This window comes from Mesoplodon bidens (assembly GCF_964165515.1).
Source record: "Mesoplodon bidens genome assembly, contig: HAP1_SCAFFOLD_949, whole genome shotgun sequence".
Classification (NCBI taxonomy): Eukaryota; Metazoa; Chordata; class Mammalia; order Artiodactyla; family Ziphiidae; genus Mesoplodon; species Mesoplodon bidens.
The window spans coordinates 57,992-80,644 of NW_027671143.1; the positions used below are offsets into that span (position 1 = coordinate 57,992).

General features: G+C 38.7%; 1 protein-coding gene and 1 pseudogene across 2 annotated transcripts in view; one reads left to right on the top strand and one right to left on the bottom strand.

The window, feature by feature from the left end:
- The window catches only part of LOC308611736 (centrosomal protein of 78 kDa-like), a 29,814-nt pseudogene extending 7,548 nt beyond the window's left edge, over positions 1-22,266 (top strand). The window contains exons 5-14 of the transcript in view: positions 237-300; positions 3,233-3,311; positions 3,416-3,771; positions 5,882-6,009; positions 7,199-7,248; positions 8,660-8,790; positions 17,836-17,913; positions 19,376-19,542; positions 20,598-20,769; positions 21,678-22,266. The product of the transcript in view is annotated as a centrosomal protein of 78 kDa-like (transcript). The remainder of the gene's footprint in view (positions 1-236; positions 301-3,232; positions 3,312-3,415; positions 3,772-5,881; positions 6,010-7,198; positions 7,249-8,659; positions 8,791-17,835; positions 17,914-19,375; positions 19,543-20,597; positions 20,770-21,677) is intronic.
- On the bottom strand, positions 1,053-3,138 carry LOC308611737 (transcription initiation factor TFIID subunit 7-like). Its single transcript, XM_081260403.1, has one exon. The coding sequence runs from the start codon at positions 2,965-2,967 to the stop codon at positions 1,918-1,920; it is 1,050 nt and encodes a 349-aa protein (XP_081116529.1). The 5' UTR covers positions 2,968-3,138; the 3' UTR covers positions 1,053-1,917.
- Positions 22,267-22,653: the final 387 nt, after the last annotated feature.

Here is a 22,653-nt window from a genome sequence, read left to right on the forward strand (position 1 = left end):
GTTGACCTTTGCTGCTGCCAAAATAGTAGCCACTGTGGGCAGTCTGCAAGATGGCATCTTAGGTTTCTGAGGAAGAAATTAGAATACACAAAGGGGGAAATAAGTGTATAATTATATAATGTAGATTTCATATTTAAATGTCCGGGAAAAGCAATAATTAGTTGGCTTTTGGTTTTAAATGGAAATAGCCACTCATTGGAAAATAATTACTCTAATTTCAATTCATTTTACTTTAGATCATTCTGTGATGAAAACAGTTACCAAACAAGTTCTCCAGATAGAAGGAGTGCCAAGTCAGAGGTATATAGCATGTTTCAGTTCTCTTGGAAGAATTTCTCTTTAATGGCTTGGTTTTCTTTCTTTCTTAAAAGAAAATTATCAAGGTACTTTCTGCCATCTTAAAACTAAGATTTTAGTCAAATCAAATGGCTTTTCTGTTTTTGAAAATGTTGTGTGATGCTTTAATTTAGGTTCCCAGATATGCAGATTGAAAACCTTTTAACTTTTTATTTTCTGTAGCATATTATCGTTAGTCACAAATAGTCTTTTTTTTTTTTTGGTGATAAGAATGAATAGCAGGAGCAGCATTTGTGAAACCAAATCTAATATGAAACTGACTCTTTCTTGTGAGTAAATTTGAATATTGAAACAGCAAAACAATAAGGTTTAATAAAAAGCAAAATAAATTTTTTATGTTTATGATCTGCCAATTTCCCAGAAAGGGTTTTGTGGTGACTTTAGTTATATACCAGATACATTAAAATCACCAGTGGACAACACATCTTTTATTCAGGTGCCCTCTGAAAGTTTTAAAAATTTGTTGACTTCATATCAATGAACGGTCCACTTTAAAATGGTTAAAATTATAAATTTTCTGTTTTGTGTCGTTTACCACAATTTTAAAAAAATGTGTTGTTTGAAGATTTTTGGGTTTTATAAAGGTATTAGCATAAAAATGAAAAATTTAAAAGACCACCTCTAATCCCATTATCCTATCAAGCAATATTTACATTTTAATTTTCTCTTCCTGCTGTCTATAAACATAATTCCACATAGCTTCAATATAATTTGCCATTCTTATCTTTTCATACTAAATTTAAATTCTGTGATTCATAGTTATACTTTTTAACATTGCATTCACATGGTTTCATTGAGTAGGTCAATTTTTTAAATTGGTGAAAAATTGGAAATAACCTCAAATAAACTATTGTAAACATCTTCATAAATACAGCTTTTTTTTTTTCTACTTCAAGTTGTATGTTTTTGATTCTCTATTAATCAACTTGCTTGGACAATAGTGTATTAAATAAGTTGTTAAGAGTGTTTATGAAGTCAAAAAAAAGCTTATGATCGTCTGCCAATTGTTATTTCAAGAGTGATATTTTATTTTTTTTAAGGTGAAAATTACTTGCTTTTATTTATTGTTAAAACAACTTTATGAAATGATTTGCAATGCAAAATGTGGAAAACTGCTTTGAATAACTGGGAAAATAGCTACAGCATGGGAAAACGTATGTAAACAAACTTCACTGCCACCAAACTAGAATCTACTAATTTATCTCAGATGGCATCACAGAGTAGCAATGGCAGCTTCTGGTAAACGGAGAAACAGCAGCAAAGTCCTGCAGTGAAGCTGTGATTAATTACCAAACTGAACTGTTCACTCCACTAATCCTACAACTTCCCTACATTTATCTGTCTATACATTCCTACTTACTACAGGACAAACACCCACCGAAGTGGTTCCAAAAAACAAATGAGATAGAAATTCACAATTATAAAACAAATCCAATAGAAGGCAGTGGAGGAAACTGGGAACTACTGCAAAGTTTTACTATCTAGTCCAGGTGATGAAAACAAAGTTTTTCTTTCAAGGCTGACTACTGTCAGGAATGAAATTAAGTATCAAAACTCTCCTCACTTCTCTAGGAGTGATTCTAGCTCTTCTTGCAAAGAGCTGAGCTGCTCCTTTTCTCGGTCTTCCTTTTGTTTCAGTTCATCCAGCACAGCCTGAAATCTGTTCTTGAGAGCCAGGTTCTCCACTTTCATGATGAGATCCTCCTGTCGCTTTGCCCTGTCCTGGGTCTCTTGGAGCTTGCCTTTCATGTTATCAATCTGTTTCTGAATTCCCATAACCAGCTGATTAGTTCCCTCGTTTTCTTGGTGGTGTTCATCTGACTCATTTAGCTTGTGCTGTAGCTGCCTTTCCAGATCTTCCTCAGTGTCAATGATGTTTATATCTTCTTCATCTTGATGCTGTGTCTCATCTTCATCTTCACTGCTGCTGCTGAGGTCATTGAATATCTCCCGAAGCTCATCATGTTCTAATGAGTCATGGCCCTGCCTGTGGCCAGACATTCCTGGGGAAGAGATATCAAGGCCTTGACTTTCTGCTTCTTTTGTTTCATCTTCAGCAATTATTTCCCAACGGGTACTGACAGCTTCAGCATCTGTGCTCAGCAACCGCTTTACTTCTTTTTCCACATCTGGAGACTCAATATATTTCTTCTTTGCTGTCTTACGGAACCTTCTCTTTCTGACATTTTTTAGAGGCAGAGTAATTCCATGGTTCCATATAAACTTTTTCTCTTTGTCCTTATCCTTTTTCTTGCTTGCTTTGGGATCAGCAGTGGCAACTGGTTCCTCAACAGGAGGATAGAGATCACCATCAGCTGTACAGACAAGCATCTGAGAGATATCAGCTGTCTTGTAAAAGGTTTTTTTATCAATAGTTTTCAAACTTTCCATAACACATGGCAGATCTACCAATTTTGACGCCAATGGGACCTGGTCCACTCTGACAATTCCATGACGCCCATCAGGGTGTAACTCAATTGTCAGTCTGTCCTTCAGGTTGACATGACCAGACTGTATCGCCCGCCTCACAGTAGAGGCATACTCCGGAGGTAGGCGTAAGATAAACTGGCTCTCTACTTCGTGAGGAGCATCATCTTTGCTCTTACTCATCTTTACTTCTCTGTGACTCAGTTTTTCTCTAATAACCACTTGTTGCACTAAAAAATTTCAGCTATTTCAACAGAAAGACCAGTTCTTTATAAATTGACGTCTTTAATTACAAAGAGTTCTAGGTAGAAGAGCAACTAAGCGTCTATTCGGAATTAAGTTCCAAGTCTTTCTAAATATGCTGTGACAATACCAGTCGTTAATGACGCATTGCCTTACTCAGGTCCATTTAAATCTGTTAGCTGCAATGCCAAGTTCCAACCTCTAGATAGAGGTTGTCCTGCCGCTGCAGGACAACGCAGGGAAAGCAAATGGCGGCTCCTACGGAATGATTTTCGGCACAGAAAGTAAGGCTCAGCAGATACTCCCAATCCACAAACTCTCCCGGAACAAAGATACGCAAAAAGCGGGGCGTAGTGAGCTCTCTTCGCCTCGGGTACTTACAATCCAGTGACGGTTATAAGTCCAGTTTCTCCGGACAGGCGCGAGCGGGAAACGAAGCCACTCAGAGAAAGGCGGCCGGGAGCCGAGAGTCTCCTTCCGAATTCCTTTGTTCTTCCCGGCACTTGGCAAAGCGATCCGCTGATTATCGGTGAAACGGCTGAGGACGGGCAACGCGAAATCTCGCCAAGAACCGCAGCTCCGAACGCCAGATTCTGCAACTCCGCAGCTCAGGCGGCCTCCGTCCGTTACAGCAGACCTAGCCGAGAAAAAACAGCTGCGTCACCACGCGAGACCGGCAGCTGCTGTGAGTCGCAACACGCCTCGGGCGGAAGTGCGAGCTGCCCCAGCGCGCGCAGGCACAACGTGCGATTAAGCTATCCGGCGTCTTGTCGTCTCGCGAGAACTTAGCCTTAAAGGGATGAAGACTTTCGCCAAGAGCTGTTGGTTTAAAAGTATTTAGAGGAAACGGTTCTAAGAAGGACATGGATTCTCCCGCGCGCCTCCGCTACCCCCTCCGCTAAAGAGAGTGATATTTTAATAATCAAATAGTACATTCAAAGAAGTTAAGATTTGTGATATCACACTAATTAGATATTATTATTAAAAATTTATATCCTATGTAAAGCATTCTTAAAATAGCTACATTGACTTTTGCTATGATATTAGAAATGGAAGGATATATAAATAAAACATGTATATGTACAACATATTTGGAATTCTGTAAAATTAGTACAGAATAATAGGGCATCATGGAATGAGAACAGTTAAACATTTTTTTTTAGTTAGCATGATTAAACAAAGTGGAAATGTAACTGCAGTATACAAGCTCATTGAGCTCTTTTAAGAGTAATTTTATTTCTTGGGCTTTTTTTTTTGTATTTGCCTCAGTTATTTGGAGACATAGAGGTAAGGCAAATCAGTATCTGGGTATATACCTAGATCCAGGGGAGTATAGGGGTGAAATAATGGTGTGAATTGTGTCACATTTATATTGTACTTATGTATGCCTAATAAAAGATGGGAACTTTTATTAGAAATTTTTTAATCTCCTAACAAGAAAAGTGTAATTTAAAAAAATTTTAATACATATATATATATATATATTTGTGTGTGTGTGTGTGTGTGTGTGGTACGCGGGCCTCTCACTTTTGTGGCCTCTCCCGTTGCGGAGCACAGGCTCAGCGGCCATGGCTCACGGGCCCAGTCGCTCCGCAGCATGTGGGATCTTCCCGGACCGGGGCACGAACCCGTGTCCCCTGCATCGGCAGGTGGACTCTCAACCACTGCGCCACCAGGGAAGCCCTCCTATATATTTTTAAGAGGCATGTAAATCACAGAGGATCGTGTGGTGATTATCAATAAGCTACACTCTATGAAATATTTGTCCTATATTACCGAATACACTCCATTTTACCCTGCATCCTAATGCTGCTAAAATATAGTAGAAAGCAGCAGCATAGCACAGGGAGATCAGCTTGGTGCTTTGCGATGACCTAGAGGGGTGGGATAGGGAGGGTGGGAGGGAGGCTCAAGAGGGTGGGATATGGGGACATGTGTATGCATATGGCTGATTCGCTTTGTTGTGTAACAGAAACTAACACAGAATTGTGAAGCAATTATACTCCAATCAAGATCTATTAAAATAAATAAATAAAATAACATAAAATATAGTAGCTTTGAAGGATAAATATAACCATTTTAACCTATGATGTTTGTTTTCAGTAAATTCAAATTAAATATTTAAATGTGAATTTTAATATATGGCTTGTTCTAAGTAAAATATTAACACGTAGGTCTAGTTTTTGCAACCAAATGTTTCCTATAAAGATACTTGCCTCTTTACTACTGAAATATAGGGTAAGTCTCCACATTTCACTCTTTCATCCAGTGGGTTTCATTTGTTTTTTTGTGCGTTTTCTATATGAAATCAAAGGAGCAGTGAAGGTTGACAGGCTTATAGGAGGGTAAAATTGACTCACCTACCCCCCAGCAACTTGCAGCCTTATAACTTGTATTGTTTTTCCATAGAAAAATTCATCTTAAATTTAACTTTTGGTCTACTTCTGAAGATTCTGTTTGGCAGAAGTCATGGGTGTATCTGTGTTTCTGTGTCCTTGAGATTCAGAAATGCCAAAGGTGTTCTAAGATTCAGGAAACTTGAGTGTTTCTGCATGATACATAAAATGTATCATACTTTGGGATTTTTTTTAAACTTTTATTTTTGCATTTCTGCACATCTCAATACTTTTGTTTTAGTTAAAATAACTTGTTACTGTAGAGAACTTATGTTTTTTAAAAATGCTGGCTTATGGAAAACCTTTGTACAAAACCGATCCTCTTTTTAATGGGCTTGGCATCGTTGTCAAGTGCCTTTTTGATTCCTTTCGACGTGTGCACGTGTGACATTTGCTCTGTAGACCTTTGGTGCATCTTGATTCCTTGTTTTCATGCTTTGTCAAACGTAGTCTTGGCCGCAAAGAAGCCTGTAAGTAATGGAAGGAAATACTCTGCTGGTAAAGAATGTTACCCTCCTGAAGCGCTACCACCTGGAGTGTCTGGTTTCCGGCCATTGTGTCCTGCAGAAAGTGCAAAAAGCAACAGGTAACCTGTTTGCATTCCCTGTCTTTTTCAGTCATTTAGAGTTCTTTATTTTGGAACTTGTATTATGTGGGTGGTCTCTGGTATTTTGTGTAGAGGAAAAAAGGTAACTCACACATGGCTTCTGCCTAATGAGCCCTCTAAGGAAGAAAAATTAAAAGTAATTGGGAGTTTCAAGTTGTTTCTCAAGTGTCACAACAGAGGTAACTCCGTGGGAGTCTTGAGGAGACTAAAATGATCACCAATTGTGCATGTGAGAGAAGTTTGATTAAAGGCAGGTGTAGTTGAGCGAAGCCCTACAGCACAGAAGTAGGAATTTGGATACGTATGAGTGGGAAAAAAGACATTTTAGGCATGGGAAATAGTTTAATGCAGAATGGATGAAAAATGTGCATTAGACCTATTCTAAATCAACTGGCTTATTAACTCAGTAAATCAGATTTAGTGAGTCAAACTAGCATTAGCTGATTTCTTATCCAGGGGATAGCTGTTCATAGTAATTTTTGTCACAGAACAGTAAATAAAATGGTTGAATTATAGCTTTAGGCTTGCTAAGTGAAATAGATGGCTCTAGATGATCTTCAGGTGACTTACTTGGTAGTAATCAGGAAATTGGGGATTAACAATTGCTTAAGAAAACAAAGAGAATTGATTTTAAATAGTACTTGAAGTAGTTCTGTGTAAAATATCTGTTCAGTTGCTCATGTTAAATGGATGTTTCTAATCCCCACTGGACAACCGACTACTTTTTTGCAAATGGTAATGTGAATTGCTGTTGCATAAACTATAGTGTTGAATCCCCAGTGTTTGCACTTGAGTTTCACAGCTCTGTGGTTTCCTGTCTTCTTCCTGAGACACTTAATCGCAGGTCCATCCTCCTCACACAGGGGGGTAAATTAGAGAACGATTAATATCACCATTTAAAGAAGTGAGACTGAAATCTCAACCATCCTGAACATAGGAGCTGAAGGGGCCTCTCAGCAGTTCAGAGAGTGATTACCAAGCCAGTAGGCTGAATTCTGTTCTGTTGTCTCCGTAGCAGAGCCCTCCAGGTCCTTGTTTTGAGCTTATTTATTTTTATACACAATTCTGTATGGATACTGTTCATACTACTAAATAGTTGTATTAACTGGGTTTAACTGGTGATGTATTTACATGAAGATCTAACTTCGTTTTGTTGCTATCTTTTTAGGGGCTTTCTATTCATCAAAGCTCGTGATGTATGTAATCAGTTGGTGGTGTGTAGCTATCATATTTATGATATATAGGGCTTGAATTGGGAAAGGTGGATGGTCATTCTTCTTGCTTTTTAAACTGACAGAGCCTTACATGAAGCATTTCCCTCTCTGAAATAAATCCATGTAAAACATGTTTGGTCGCTCTCCCAATGCAACTGTGTATTTGTGTGGATTTAGTGCACACCTGGCAGCCTTGTGGTTATGTCTGTAAACAAGGAAGCCTGTTTTCCAGTCCGCAAATCAGCTGTTACCCAGTGAAAGGAACTTGACTGCCATTTCTGACCCCTCACATGGAGCTGTCATACTCAAGAATGTTCACGTTTTCAAGAAACGTTGTTTGCGGGCTATATGTACAAATTCCTGATCTGAAAGCCAATATAAAGCAACATCTCCCAAACCTCTGCTCTCTCACCAAGACCACACACATTCCCTCGCTTATGGCCTCGTGGCAAGCTAATACTGTCAGTATCAGACTCTCCTTCCCAGTGGTCTTGGGAGACTGCATAGTTGCTCTGTGAAAGGCACCACTGCTGAGGTTGAGAGAAGAGCATCTTGGGTGTCAGTCCTGGCCTTGCATTCCCAGAGAGAGGGGTGTGCACCTCGTTCTCCTGTTAGGGTTTTCCTATGCTGCAGGGTTTGCTGCTTGTTGTCAAAATGATGTCCTAGTGACTTGTCTTCTGCGTGGTTATATAATCCCAGCACAGTTCTTTATGATCTGTAGACTTTTATGGGGTTGTGGCCAGGTCAGTTTTTAAATGTTTGGAAATGTCCTATTGAACAACATTGCAGTGGCAGTGAAGCTTGCTGGGAGAATTGTTGCCCTAGTTTTGGCTTAAGGGTGGTGAGAAGATGAAATTTTTGATGGGTCAGTTTTAGTTGTGTATGTGTATGTGATTTATTTTTTTAAATTCTAATGTCTATTATTCACAGCTTAGATATGTTGACTTCCTGATTATTCATCAGTCCCTTTACTGATGTATTTTCCTCTGAAAAACTACATTTTCTTCCAGACTGTTTTTGTCTGATGGTGAAGAATAAATTTTTCATTTGCAGTATAAAGTTGATCTGAGAAAAAATGTTTACCTTGGATCTTCACTTGGCTTCTGTGAAAGAAACTTAATAAAATAATATGGGCAATTCCCATTACTAATCCTAACCACGTACAACAGAGGTCTGTACAGTAACATAGCAAAAATAAGTTCCTGTACTTTTACTTAGTCATTGCCTGTTTTACACTAAAGAGCAGTGAGAGACATTTATAAAGAATGATACCTCAGATCACTTTTGTTAAATGTCCTCTAATATTTGGATATTTGGTATCTGGCTTGTGTTGTCTTTTATACAATCTTGTCTTCTTTCTTTGCACTTTAGTGTAACAACTCTGTGGTTTCCTATCTTCTTCTTGTGACACTCAGGTCCATCAGAATTTCCTGTGACTGTGACAGTAGAGAGTCCTTCCTCCTCAGAAATCGAAGAGGTCGATGATTCCTCAGAACGTGTTCAGGAGGAGCCAGAGAAAATCCATTTGAAACAAGAAGCATTGCAGGTACAAACTTATCACTTTAAAGCTATAGAGAAGATTATTTTTCAAACGGAAGGCTGATTGCAACACAGCACAGCTTGTGTGAGGGTTCTGTTGTCTCCTCCCATCTGCGTTGTATCCCCTTGAATGGTTCCTTAAGCTTAGACCAAGGTGAATGGTGGACATTTGAACTCTAAGAAACTAAAATCAAAACATGTCGTTAGTAATATATTTTCCTTTGCTTAGAAGCTTAGTATTTTAGATTTAGGGAGAAGCTTAGTGATCATAAGATAAGGAAATTGAGTTCTGAATGAATACAGTCAGCTGATTCAGTGCTCTTGTTTTACAGATGAGAAAATAGACAGTTCTAGTTGAACTCTCTTTTTATAAGAGGAAAATATGGCCTCATTTTAAATAAAAGTAAAGTTGAAAAAAGTTTTGATGTTGATATTCTCCTTTCCTAAAATCAAAAATATCAAGAAGCTCCATTCTATTGCCAAATAAACCTGACCTCTAATGTCATTCCATACTTTTGTTTGTATGGACAGAAAAGAAAAATTGATTTTTATAAGAAATTTTTGCACCTCAAAATTAATATATTTATTTTATTTCAACTTTAATGCAGAGCTGAACATTTCTAGTAAATAAAGGAACACCATTTGGGGGGGACCTTGTCTTTGTGCTACAAAGTCCATGTTTAATTTTTTAAAATTATTTAATATGATTTTCTCTTCGTATGAAACATGACACTTGACAGGTTTCAGAACTAATTATCCCATTATTGTAGGACTACGGGAACTACTCTTTGATTTTCAAAAGAGAAAGTTAGATTTTTATTTTTTAATTAAAATTAATGATAATATAGAGAAATTTTAAGAAAAGAACTTAGAAAATTATGAAATGTTAGAGTAGGAGAAATCTATAGTTCATGTAGAGTTACTCCCTTTCGTTTTATAAATGCGCACCTACAATTTGTAGAACGTAAGTGGTTTATTAGTAAATGGCAGAGTATGACTAGACCCTAGAGCATCTAACCCGCATTCCTTGTTATTTTAGATGTGGTGTATTCATTTCCTTCACGAATAGACCATGAGATTGTATTTGTAAAAGCAGTAATAGACAGTGGGGAAGTCCAAGAAGTTTAAACACTGGGACCACAGAATAGCAGATTCAGAATGCACTGAGAACCCTTTTAGCTCTTCTCTGTTTTGACAAGACACTACAATGATGGTATCAAAGTGTTTAAGTATATATGCACACAACTATCAAGAGATTTCAACATAGTTTTGAAAGAAGACAGGTGGAAGAGTGTGAAACTGAAGCAGTAGAACAGAGGAAAAGCATCACCTAGAATATGCACAGGGACCACGTGCAACTGAGGAGGATTCTGACCCCACCTGAAAAAGTAGCCCCATGCTCAGGTGCGCATGTAGGAGAGAGGGTGGAGTTAGTTAAAAGTGTGACCAATAGGGGAGCTCATTGAAGGGATGTGTTTGGAGGAGTGGACTCCCAGCCCCGCCCTCACCCTCCTGAAATGAGATGATTTCATTTTGAAAACAGTGAAACTGGTGAGAACTGGGGCAGCTACTGTGAGTTTTTACACCCTAGAAAACTGTTTTTGGGGGAGATCCTGTTACAGTTACTCCCCGCTTCTTCCTGCATAAGAAGCCAATCAATCGTTGACTTCAGGGAGCTTTCTGCGCTCATTCTTAAATAGAAAATAACTGTCATTTGCCTGTTAGTTGAGTAAAGCTTACAACATGAGAGAGGGGGAAAGAGTGCAAACATATCCTAGTAGGACCAGGGACAATTTAGGGAACAGAATAATTTAAGAAAAAACCCTAATTAGCATCCTGAGAGAGGTTTAAAAAGAGCTAGCAACTATAAAATAAGACTAGGGTATTAATGAAAAGGAGAATGGTCAGAAAGCAAGAGAGGTCTCCTGGAAATGAAAATATGGTTGCTGAAATAAATTCAGTAGGAATTTAAAAAATTTCTCAGTATATAAAAAAGAAAGACACAATGGAAAATGTGATAGAAATATGTTAGAGAGGCTGCATCTGGGAGATCCCACATGTTACTATTAGAAAGTCCAGACCCAGAAAAAAAATGGAGGGAAGCTGTCAAAGGGCAACAAAATTCCCCACAGCTGAAAGTAGACATCAGGCCTCAGATTGAAAATAGTTATGCAAGATGAGTAAGAATAGACTCATACCTAGGCACCCTTCATTGTGAAACTTTCAAATACTTAAAAAATAAATTAAAATAGAATAAAATACTGAGAGGATACATCCATTCCAGAGAGAAAAATACTGGTCACCTAAAAAAAAAGGTTACAATCTGACTTTATCATACTTGTCATGAGCACCATGGATCCTGGAAGGCATTAGAAAGATACCTCCAAAGTTTTTCAGGCACATAATTTTCACCCTAGGGGTTTGTATCCAGCCAAACTATCAGTCATAAGTGGAGGCTGAAGAAGATATTTTGTACCCAAAGAAATTTGAAAAATTGACCTCCTGTGCTACACCTTAAGCTATTTATAGACATAATCCAGCAAAATGAGGCAATAAACCAAGAAGGAAGGTAATAGGGGATTCAGTGCAGATTGCAGCTAGTCTATAGTGGAGAGGCTTCTATTGATTGTGTGATTGAGAGCTTAGAAACACCTTGAGGCATATCGTACTTACTAGGTGTTAGGCACTGTTGGAAGGGAGGAGGGAGAGGAAGAGGAGAAGGAACTTGAACTCCAGAGGAGAAAAGGCTATACGGACATAAAGCTGAAGCACACTGAACTATGGTTGATTTTTAACCTACTATTGGTGAGGAAGGGAAGAATCCACTTCAACTTGACACTATAGATGTCCCCCTTTTCAGTGACACACAGGGGTAATGACCACCTATCTAATTTGTTGTCGAAACCGGAACTTGTCCAAACTCCTTACACTTCAATAGTGTAAGGAGGCATTCTAATGCTGTAACATCAGGACAACAGGTATAAACTGGAACAGCCCAAGGCGGCTTGGGGTATGTGGTCACCCTGCACAAGGGCAGTGACACTGGCACAGTATGGAACGAGGTATAGTCTATACACAGAGACACAGTACATCTGCAGTGGGCAATATTAATTTCATTGTAATAATGGCAATACTGTCTTGGTTTGCAGCTTTTATTGCCAACTTGCATGTAATCACAAATAACTAAAGTAAACTATACTTAGTATGTATTAGTATTAACTTGGTATGTACTGAAATGTATTGTGTACTAGTATGTACTTAGCATATATTAGGCTCTAAGTGTTTTTGTATATATTAACTCATTTAATCCTCTGAATAGCCTTATGAGGTTGGTGCTAATATCATTCCCACTTTTGAGAGCAGGAAGCTAAGTCAGGGAAGGAACTTGCCCAGGCTGTACCTAATTTAAGGTTGGATCGAGGCTTTGAGTTTAGGCTCTCTGCCTGTTCTCTTAAACCTTACTCCGTACTGACTCTCAAGTAACAGAAGACTTAACTGCACATAGAACAGAATATAAATTTCAACTTTGACAACGTAACAGCTGGGTTTGGAAGGTAGACAGGAGGTAGAAAAAAGGGAAGATGGTAAGAATGTCCTCATTTTACAAAGCGTGACGTTGAGAGAGCTTCTAGTTGATCAACAATGTAGGTTTTTAAGTATATGACTACAAGTCAAAGAGATCATGAGCAGTGGAATAACTCATGATGACATAACTTTACTGAGCAGTGTGGACATAGGAAAGAGTGTAGAGGAACTAAACCCTTACTTATTAGTAAGTTAGAAAGTGAACAGATAACGCCTCCAATTTAGTGAGAAAATAGTCATGTAAGAGTATTACTTGGACATGGAGAAGAATTCAAAATAACAATAGTTGGACCTCCCTGATGACGCAGTGGTTAAGAAACTGCCTGCCAAGGCAGGGGACACGGGTTCGAGCCCTGGTCCGGGAAGATCCCACATGCCACGGAGCAGCGAAGCCCGTGCACCAGAACTACGGAGCCTGTGCTCTAGAGCCTGTGAGCCACAACTACTGAGCCCATGTGCCACAACTACTGAAGCCTGCGCGCCTAGATCCTGTGCTTCATAACAAGAGAAGCCACCGCAATGAAGAGTAGCCCCCACTCGCCGCAACTAGAGAAAACCTGCACGCAGCAACGAAGACCCAATACAGCCAAAAGTAAATAATAATAATAAAATAATAAAAAATAACAATATTTGATGTAAACCTCATAAAAAAGGAAATCCATACAGCCAGTAAACACAGAAAAGTGTACGACTTCATGAAGTAATAAGTGAAAAGTGAGTCAAAACCAAGGAAACTACATGTCAATCAGATTGACAAATACATAAATAAAAAGTCTGGTAGTATCAGGTATTGTAGACCTGAAGTACTATGGGAATCTTCTACCCTGTTTATACTGGAGTATAAATCGACACAACTACTTTGGAAAGCATTTAGCACTCTCCATCAACTGAAGGTATATAAATAGCCTGTGAGCCAGCAGCCCTCACCCCCGCCCTGTGTAAATGCACCAGAATAACGGGTACAGCAGGATTCCTGTCCATGATTTGCATTAGCACAAACTGAAAACAAACCAAATGTCCATTAAGAGTCAAAAATTAAATAAATGATGTGTATTTGTACAGTGGGAAAACTATCCAGCAATAAAATTGAATGAACTAGAGCTACAGGCAGCAATGTGGATGAATTTTTTAAACCAACGTTGAGAGAAAGAAATAAGATAGAAAAGACTTCATATACTATGATCCTGTACATAAAGTTAGATGTTGACACAACTAAACTCTTTTGTTAGGGATGCATGCAGGTTAAAGGAAATGACTGTCAAGAAATGAGGTTGGTGTTTAACCGGGAAGAGGGAAGGAGCTTGTGATGAGAAAAGGATATGGGGGGTTTTTGCGATGCTGACAAGTATCAATACTTTCAGCTTCGAGTAGTGCTTATGTAAGTATTCTCTTTTTCTTTGTCACATTGACAGTTTTGTTCTGTGCACTTCTCAGTACACATATCGTATTTTACAATTAAAAACTGCATAAAGAATCGGTCGCTTCTTGAGTGCTGGATGTGGGAGTGGGATGAGACCGTTTCATTTGAAGCCCTTCACTACTGTTTGCATTCGCATGTTCATTCATTCAGCATTAATTGCACATATTCTATGTACCAAGCACTCTTCTAATTTTATATGTGTTTTAACTCATGTAATTCTCACAAGAGCTCTGTAATATGGGAGCTTATCTCCATTTTATAGATGAGGAAGTTGAGGCCTAGAGTTATACAACTTGTCCAAGGTTATGTAGCTAATGGGTAGTGCCAGGCCCATTTGCCTCAGAGAATCTGAATATTTACAATATAATCTAAAAGAGAAATTTAATTACTAATTATAAGCAAAAAAATTGCACATTAAAGAAGATGACAAGTTTTCATCTATCCAGTTAGAGAAAAACACACAGTCTTTCACACACGTACATCTTATATGTACGTGTGTGGCAGGGATTTTCCTTATTAAGCAATTATTTATTGACCGTCTACGTTGTGCTAGGCACAGGTGCTGGGGATAAACACTTAATAAAATACACCCCCTATCTTCAAATAACTTGCACTCTAAGTGAGGAAGTAAGCCAACAGTTACAGTAGAGGTTATATACCAAGTGATACATCGCTGATGGCAGTGTAAAATCTCAGAAATCTTTTGGAAAGAAGTCTGGAGATAGGTACCTCAGAGCCTTAAAAATGTTCATTTGCTTTGATCTCAAACTCATTTTTATGGATTTATTGTAAGAATGTTATTCTCAATATGGAAAAAAGCCTTCATGCATAAAAACGGTTATTTTGTCTGATAATACTGAAAAGTTGGAAAGAATTTAAATCTGTAAAATGGTTAACCAGTAAACCCACTCAGTGGAATATTTTGTAGCCCACACAAAAAAATCAAGGTTATGAATCCCCTGATTATATGAGAAATGATTGATTACAATGTTAAATGGAGAAAAGTTGAACATAAAATTTGATATCCAATATGATGGGAGCTTTGCCCCAGAAAAATCACCCTAGCTGGTGTACAGAAGGGTGGAATGGAGAGCAGATGGAAGGAAGGAAAATTATTCCAAAGCCTTATCATTAGTCTTACTTAAGTAATAGAATATCAAGCAATTTTACTTTCTAACTTTTTTGGTTCCATATTTCCATGTAAGGGACATGAATTCTGAATATTTTGTAGGAGGAGGGTACACTTTTTCACAAAAATTGAACACTGTGTTCTAATTCCCTCCATTAGAGGGAGAAACTGTTGCATGTAATTGCACTTTGATGTGCTATTTAGAACCAGTCAGGAATTTTAGTCTACTTTCCTCTGACCGTGCTGAGGGTTTTTTGTTTGTTTGTTTATTTGTTTAGAATTTCTTTGAAATCAGTTTTAGAAGATTGATTAAACCATTATATTAAAAGTAGAGGAATTTTGCAATTTTTTCCCCTTTTTCCCCATTGAAAACTTGACTGGCTTTAGTAATGAAACATTAAAGAATTTGAAGTTCTTAGACTGTCAATTTTTTAAACATGTTCTGAATATAAAAATATATGTTCATTGAGCAAATGTTTGAAAACAATGAATAACTTCTTGAAGGAAATAAAAGCCACCTCTGCATGTACACACACCTAATCTGTTCTTTTGTCTTAAAAAAGTATCAGAAATATTTTGCCATGTCACTAACTACTCTTCTACATCAGAGAATTTGATTAAGCTTATGCATCATCTCCCAGGAAAAACGCACAGATATATTTTGAATGTAGCACTCCTGAAGCCCATTCATGAACTCTGGTTGAGACCTCTTGTCATTCTTAGTGGCTTCATAGAGCATTCCTTCAGACGATGAGCTGTTTTTATTTAAACCAGTCCCAATTCGGAGGCTCTTAGCTTTCTTCTAGGGTTTGGTTATCAACAATCTTATGACATCATGTTGGTAGATAAATCTTTGCCCACATCTTTGATTTCCTTAGGGTAAACTCCTGATGTAGGATTGTTGTTAGGTACCAAAAGCTACTCTCCAGAAAGTGATACCAGCTCCTCTCCCAATGATGGCAGGTAATAGAGTTCCTCATTCTTTAAGTGATTGTTCAAAGCAGTTAACATGTATAAATATACCTTACTGTTTTCATAAGTATAGGTATTATGATTGTTTATCACTGCATAAGAAACCACCCCAAAACAGTGGCCTAAAACAATGACAATCATTTATTTTGTTCACGAACCTGGAGGTTGAGTAGAATATTAATTCTTTTACTACACTCTTACTGACTGAAAACAATACCTATTTGACTAGCTCAGAGTTCTGTAGGTCAGAAGTCCAGGCACAGCGTGACTGGGCTTCCTGCTCAGATACACACGGGAACATGTGGGTTCCCTCCTGAGAGTGTTAAAGCACGTGAAATTTAAGTGTAAGATATTGAGCCCCAAACGTTGGATGTTCACCATAGTTTGTGTGGGCCACAGAGCTGAAATCAAGATGTCAGTCTGGCTGTGTTAGCGTCCAGAGGCTCTGGGAAAGAATGCCTACAGGCTTCTTCCGGCTTGTTGGCATAATTCAGATTCTGGAGTTGCAGGACAGAGGTCCCCATTTCCTTGCTGGCTGTCAGTCGGGGGAGAGTTTCAGCTCCTAGAGGCCTCTCGCTTGCCTTCTCTGCCGCAGCATTGGACTTCTTCAGAGCCAGCAATGGAGAGTCTCCCTCTTGTCCATTTTGTACTTCAATTCAGGAAGAGTTCAGGTCCTTTTCGTGGGGTGCCTGAGTAGGCCACATCCACCTAAAGTAATCTCCCTATCTTAAAAGATCAACTGATTTTGAACCTTAATTCCATGTGCAAAATCCCTTCACTACAGCACCTACATTTAGAGTTTGATTGGATAAGTGGAAGGTTTGTGTACTTCAGTAAGTGGTCATCTTGGAGGCTCTGTCAGAATTCTGCCTATTGCAAGCAGTGTCCCCACTTCAAGGACCGAAGTGTCTTAGCTCCTAAAACTCCTAAGATAGTTTATCAGTGTTCATTTTATTTCAGTGACCTTGGTGAAGGGAAGACTACCACCGCCGTGAGCAGGAATGGCAGCCAGCTTCCTGAGTCCACAGTGTGGCTCTGCTACTTAGTGGTGTGACCTTGGCTGTGCTGCTCTACTTACTCTACTTCTCTGCCTCTGTTTCCCTCATCTGTAAAATAACATGGAGTTAGTGATCGTTCTTTCCTCGTAGGGTTTTTTGTTTTATAAATTTATTTTTGGCCGCGTTGGGTCTTCGTTGCTGCTCGCCAGCTTTCTCCAGTTGCGTCGAGCGGGGGGCTACTCTTCGTTGCGGTGCGGTGGCTTCTCTTATTGCGGAGCACAGGCTCTAGGCGCGCAGGCTTCAGGAGTTGTGGCACGTGGGTTCTAGAGCGTAGGCTCGGTAGTCGTGACGCACAGGCTTAGTTGCTCTGCGGCATGTGGGTTCTTCCTGGACGAGGGCTCGAACCCGTGTCCCCTGCACTGGCAGGCGGATTCTTAACCACTGTGCCAGTAGGGAAGCCCCCTCTTAGGGTTTTGATGATTCGATTATTTAATACCCAGGGAACTCCAGGAACAGTGCTTGACTGTAAATTGCTTTAAAAGTGATTACTTTTTTAAAACATGCTTTTGAATCTGCAATTATGCAATTCAGGTATGCTAAGCAGGTTCGTTAATAGGACTTCCTGCTATAAAGAGACCCACAAATAAAAATAGAATTTTTCTTTCTTGGTCGTAACTTCTTATTTCTGACTTACTATGTTATATGCATATGCCTTTTATGGTGGGCTGCCACAAATTTATGTTGGAAAGAGTGGAATTTAAATAAATCTTTGCAAATTGGATAGATTTTGATCATTCATTTCACTGGCATGGTATAATATGACCAGTAGCAGACTAAAATCTGAGTTCACTTCTGGCTCTGCCCCTAAATCCTGATGAGACCAATAGCTGGAAAGGCTTTTGGATATTATACTATGAATTACTTATAATATTGACTCTGTTTGTTTAGGAAACCCTGGAGGAGTGCCTAAAGCAGTTAAAGGAGGAAAGAGTAATAAGACTGAAGGCTGATAGACGAGTCAGTGAGGTAAACACGTTTCATCTGCTTTTGAGAGTGTTTTGGTTTTATTTTGATTTGATTTTAAGCCATATACACATATTTTGTAAGCTTTAAAACTGTAATATGTTGCAAATCGGTGGTATCATATGGACTTTTGCATTTACTGGTATTTAGTGATCATATGATCTATATTCCAGAAAGCATGTTTTTAAAGATGTGAAAATCTGGTTTTGTGTATGTGTGTGTGTGTGTGTGCTTTTATATGACATTAGCTTATTTCCTGTTCATGATTCTTTGATTCAAGAAGGCACTTTCTGTGCATGTATTGTATATACAGTAACATAAAAGACATGATGAGACTCTCCTGGCAATGAATTAGGAAAGTGAATCATTTAAATAAATTTAAGATATTGGAAAACTTCTAAGAATGCAATGAAAGATAAAAATATATACTATGAGAATTACATTAGGTAATGTGCATGAAAGCAGGGCATAATCTAAAAAGTTCTATCTAAATATAATTTATCACAGGGTGAGTGTAGGGAGGAATTTTTAAAAGTGCATCCAGTGGATTGGCAGACACTCATTCAATAAATGTTGAGTACCTGCTCATGTAAGGCAAAAGGGGCATCATGAACATTAACGGCCTTTCTGAGAAATACCAGAGTTGAGCTTACAGGGGGTTTTAAGTGCGTAGATGCTGAGCGGAAGGGGAAGAGTGCACGGGGGTGAATATGTTCAAGAAGCCAAAGAAAATATTGGTGATCGTACATTTAATAAATTGGGTTGGGTATGATTTAGGACTTTTAAACGTAAGCATTAGATATTTTACTCACTAAAGTTAATTCTTAACATTCATCAGAGTTGTAATATGTTTTGTTCAAATCAGATTCTATAATTCACTTTCTAATTTAAGGGAAACTTAAAGCAGGTCATTTTCTAATGTGGAATGAGGCTGCATTATGAATTGAACCAGTTAGAAATGTGATCTTTTGTGAAAGATCATTAATAAAACGGTAACTTGGGTTTATTTATATACCACCTAAGTGTTATATAGGAAACTTTGTTGGGTGCCTGTGGGCTTTGGTTATTATGTGATATGGTCTCTGTCTTTACTGGCGGAGGGTTACATTAATTATAAAATAATTACATTTTGAGTGTTTTAGTTTTGTTCCTTGAAACTAGGCAAGACTACTTTTTCTTTGTTTGTTGTTTTTTGGGTTTTTTTTTGCGGTATGTGAGCCTCTTACTGTTGTGGCCTCTCCCGTTGCGGAGCACAGACTCCGGACGCACAGGCTCAGCGGCCATGGCTCACGGGCCCAGCCGCTACGCAGCATGTGGGATCTTCCCAGAGTGGGGCACGAACCCGTGTCCCCTGCATCGGCAGGCGGACTCGCAACCACTGCACCACCAGGGAAGCCCAAGGCAAGACTACTTTTGATGACAATGAGAAAAAATCATGTCAGACGTTTTCAGTCTTCTTGTATAGCTGGAACATGAAAATGCCCAGTTAAGAAACACAACTTTCTCTTTGTCTGAAGCCCTTCATGCCCACTCATTGACAAGCATGATCCTGGATGATGAAGGTGTTTGGGGCAGCACTGAGAATTCTTTTCAGAAGTTCCATGCTTTCCTGGTTCTCCTTAAAGATGCTGGGTTAGTTCATTTCTCTTCATGGCATTCTTCTCTTTGCGACTCTAATGGTAGTTTGCTGAGGAACTGGAGCAATTTTCATCACTTACGTGGCTATATTTAGCCAAATTTAGTGTAATTATAGGTAATATAGTTGACATTTTAAAATGAGGAATTAAATTTTTTAAGAAATGCAAATAGGGAAGCCTGCTTTGGTAGAGTGGGGAGCCCATTATAAAAGAGTAACCTGTAGACAGAGTAATTAGTAGGTATAGTTGTTTTGTAAAGACTAAATTAAAGGCAGTTTTCATTGAAAATAGTCGGGAATGCATAAGAATTTTCCTATCTTTCACTTCTTTTGCTTGTTTGATAAGTTTGAATTAAAGTTATCTTTGCCTTAGACATAAAAATGATTATTAATCTGCAGGGGAGATATAGGTCAGTGGTTCTCAACCGGGAGCAATTTTGCTGAAAGAGGGAAGTGGAGATTGATAGTTGATGGAGTGGTGTTTTGTCAGTGAATGAATTGGTGTTGGTGTTGGGAAGGAAGGAACAAACACATTCTTGGAAACTGGAGGAAAGGTGGTAAAGAAGTGTAGGAATGGAGGTGTGACAGGCAGTGGACAGGGTGCATGGAACATATTGAAGCTTCTAGTGAGACAGTGGGATGTCTCCTAGAGGATGAATCTGGAAATGGCTGAGGATTTGGGGGAGAGAGAGGCTTGTAGTCTGGAGTAGGATGTTAGCTTTTAAGATTTTAGAAGTAGGGCTTCCCTGGTGGCGGGGTGGTTGAGAGTCCGCCTGCCGATGCAGGGGCTATGGTTTGTGCCCAGGTCTGGGAGGATCCCGCATGGCGCGGAGCGGCTGGGCCCGTGACCATAGCCGCTGAGCCTGCGCGTCCGGAGCCTGTGCTCCGCAATGGGAGAGGCCACAGGAGTGAGAGGCCCGTGTACCGCAAAAAAAAAAAAAAAAAAAAAAGATTTTAGAAGTATTTCATGATTGTAAGTCTGGGGAAATCTAAACTGCTCTTCTGTGATTATAATAACCTTTGTCTTTTCTCCTTTCCTCCTCTCGTCTAGGCTTGGGCAGTTGGCCACAATGGCTGGTATAGATCAGTCAGATTTTCATTTACTAGGTCGTCCCCAGATGAATTCTCCTGTTAGTAGTCCACCTAAAGAAGAAAAGAAGGCACTTGAAGAAGGAAAATCAGAATCAAAACAGGGTGCCCCATAACAAATGCAAAATAGCCAAGTAAATGGACAGAACAGCACTTAATGATTCTAAGAGTGATTAGCAAAAAGGAAATGACCAAGTCAGCGAGAAAACAATAACGATCAGTCTCTAATAGTTCACATGCCCGGGAGCTAGAAGACTCTGGAATCCTTTCGAAATCTGAGATTAGTAAATGTGGGCCCATTTCATGATACTGTACTTTTGTAAATAAGGAGACTGGAAGTTCTTGAGAAAATTTATGAGTTAAAGCAAACTATCCTTAATGAAGAAAGAAGACATTAGAGAAAATATTCCAGATTTTAAATTGTATAAATGTCTATTCTGTTCATATTTTATCTAGGTTTCTATTTGTATGCAGTCAGCTTACAATGAAGGAACACTAATGAAGGTACACATACTGATACAATTTTTAAAATAAGTAATCCAGACATAGCTAATAGGTAACATATTAGAGTGAATCACCTGGTTATGGGAATGGGAGGGGAAAACCTGTCAGCTTTTCCTCTAGCCTCACTTGGAGCCCCCATCAGCCAATCTCAGAGTGGTCTTGGGAACTGACAGCTTGAGAACACAGTCTGGTCACAAACTATATACGGTTTACATGTGCCTGGAGGATAGAAAAGACATTAATTATCCTACAGAATAGGGTTTTATTTTTAGTGAGGGAGAGGAAATGGGTAATAACTACCCCAATCACCAAAGTCTGAAAACGTAGCGGACATAGCCTTGGATATAGCTAGGTTAAGCTGAGAATCACTTGGCAAGATATAATTACAAAAAAAACTGGCTCTGAAATCTTCTGATTAATCAATTGACTGTGTTAATAATAAGATTACAGAGTAACATTGAAGTTTTGAACTCTACTTTTTAATGGTTGGCTTTGTTCATCACTGAATTTTTGTCTTGTCTTTTGTCTTCCCCTCCACTTTCCGAAAATTACAGGTGATGCTAGGATTCCTTTGCCTCTCAACTCCTTCCGTGTCCCAGCGTCTACTCAGGAGGCCTTAGAAACTTCCAAAGACAACCTGGGGGTCCCAGTCACAGAGCAGCGGCAGGAGTCTTTTGAAGATTTCATTGCTAGAACATATTCTCCTTCAGCAGACGTCATTTCTGGAACTGGAAGTCAAAGAAAAGAAGAGGAATTATCTAGAAATAGCAGGTCTTCTTCAGAGAAAATGAGCAAAGCAGGTGAATAGACCAAAAACTACTCTGCTAAGAAACAACCTGGGAAGGACCTGCATTCCTGCTCTGACTCACCTGTAAAGCAGAAAAGCAAAGGAATTGGGCAAAATAATTCTTTGGTTAATAAACCAATTAAAAGTGAGTCTTCGAAAAAACACATTTCTGTTAAGAAAGAGAGTAGAATAGTGACTGTGTCATCAAAGACAACTAAAAGTAAACTCAGTCTACTAGAACAGTCTGAAAGTGATACTCTTGGATCTGATTGTGAATTTCAAGAAAGCATCCATACTCTATCACACCTAACGTAGGTCTAAATCTTTTAAAATTATGTTTTTGCCTTCAAATTTTAATAAATTACTTATGTTATTATTATAGCATATGGTGTTTTCAGTTACTTGACTGGAAGCCATTAGAGAAAGATTTTTTTATCTTTACTTTTTTATTATAATGAAAGTTTGGGTGTACTTTTCCTTGTAACACTTTGCACCATTCATTCAGCTAGTGTTTACTGAGGGCTTCATATGTACAGTACTTTTCTGGGTGCTGTTGCTTTCAGCAGTGAACAAAATAAAGCCTTTACTCTCCTGGAACTAGCACTCTGTGGTGGCAGAAAACATAAACAACAAAGCAGGCTGAGGGTTAAAAAGAGATGGGAATAATAAATGGAATAGTTTTACCATTTGGTTAAACATCAAACTATTATATAAATCACACGGCCAG

Coding starts and splice junctions, on each gene's coding strand:
- LOC308611737 (XM_081260403.1), bottom strand. CDS start 2,967: ATGAGTAAGAGCAAAGATGATGCTCCTCACGAAGTAGAGAGCCAGTTT.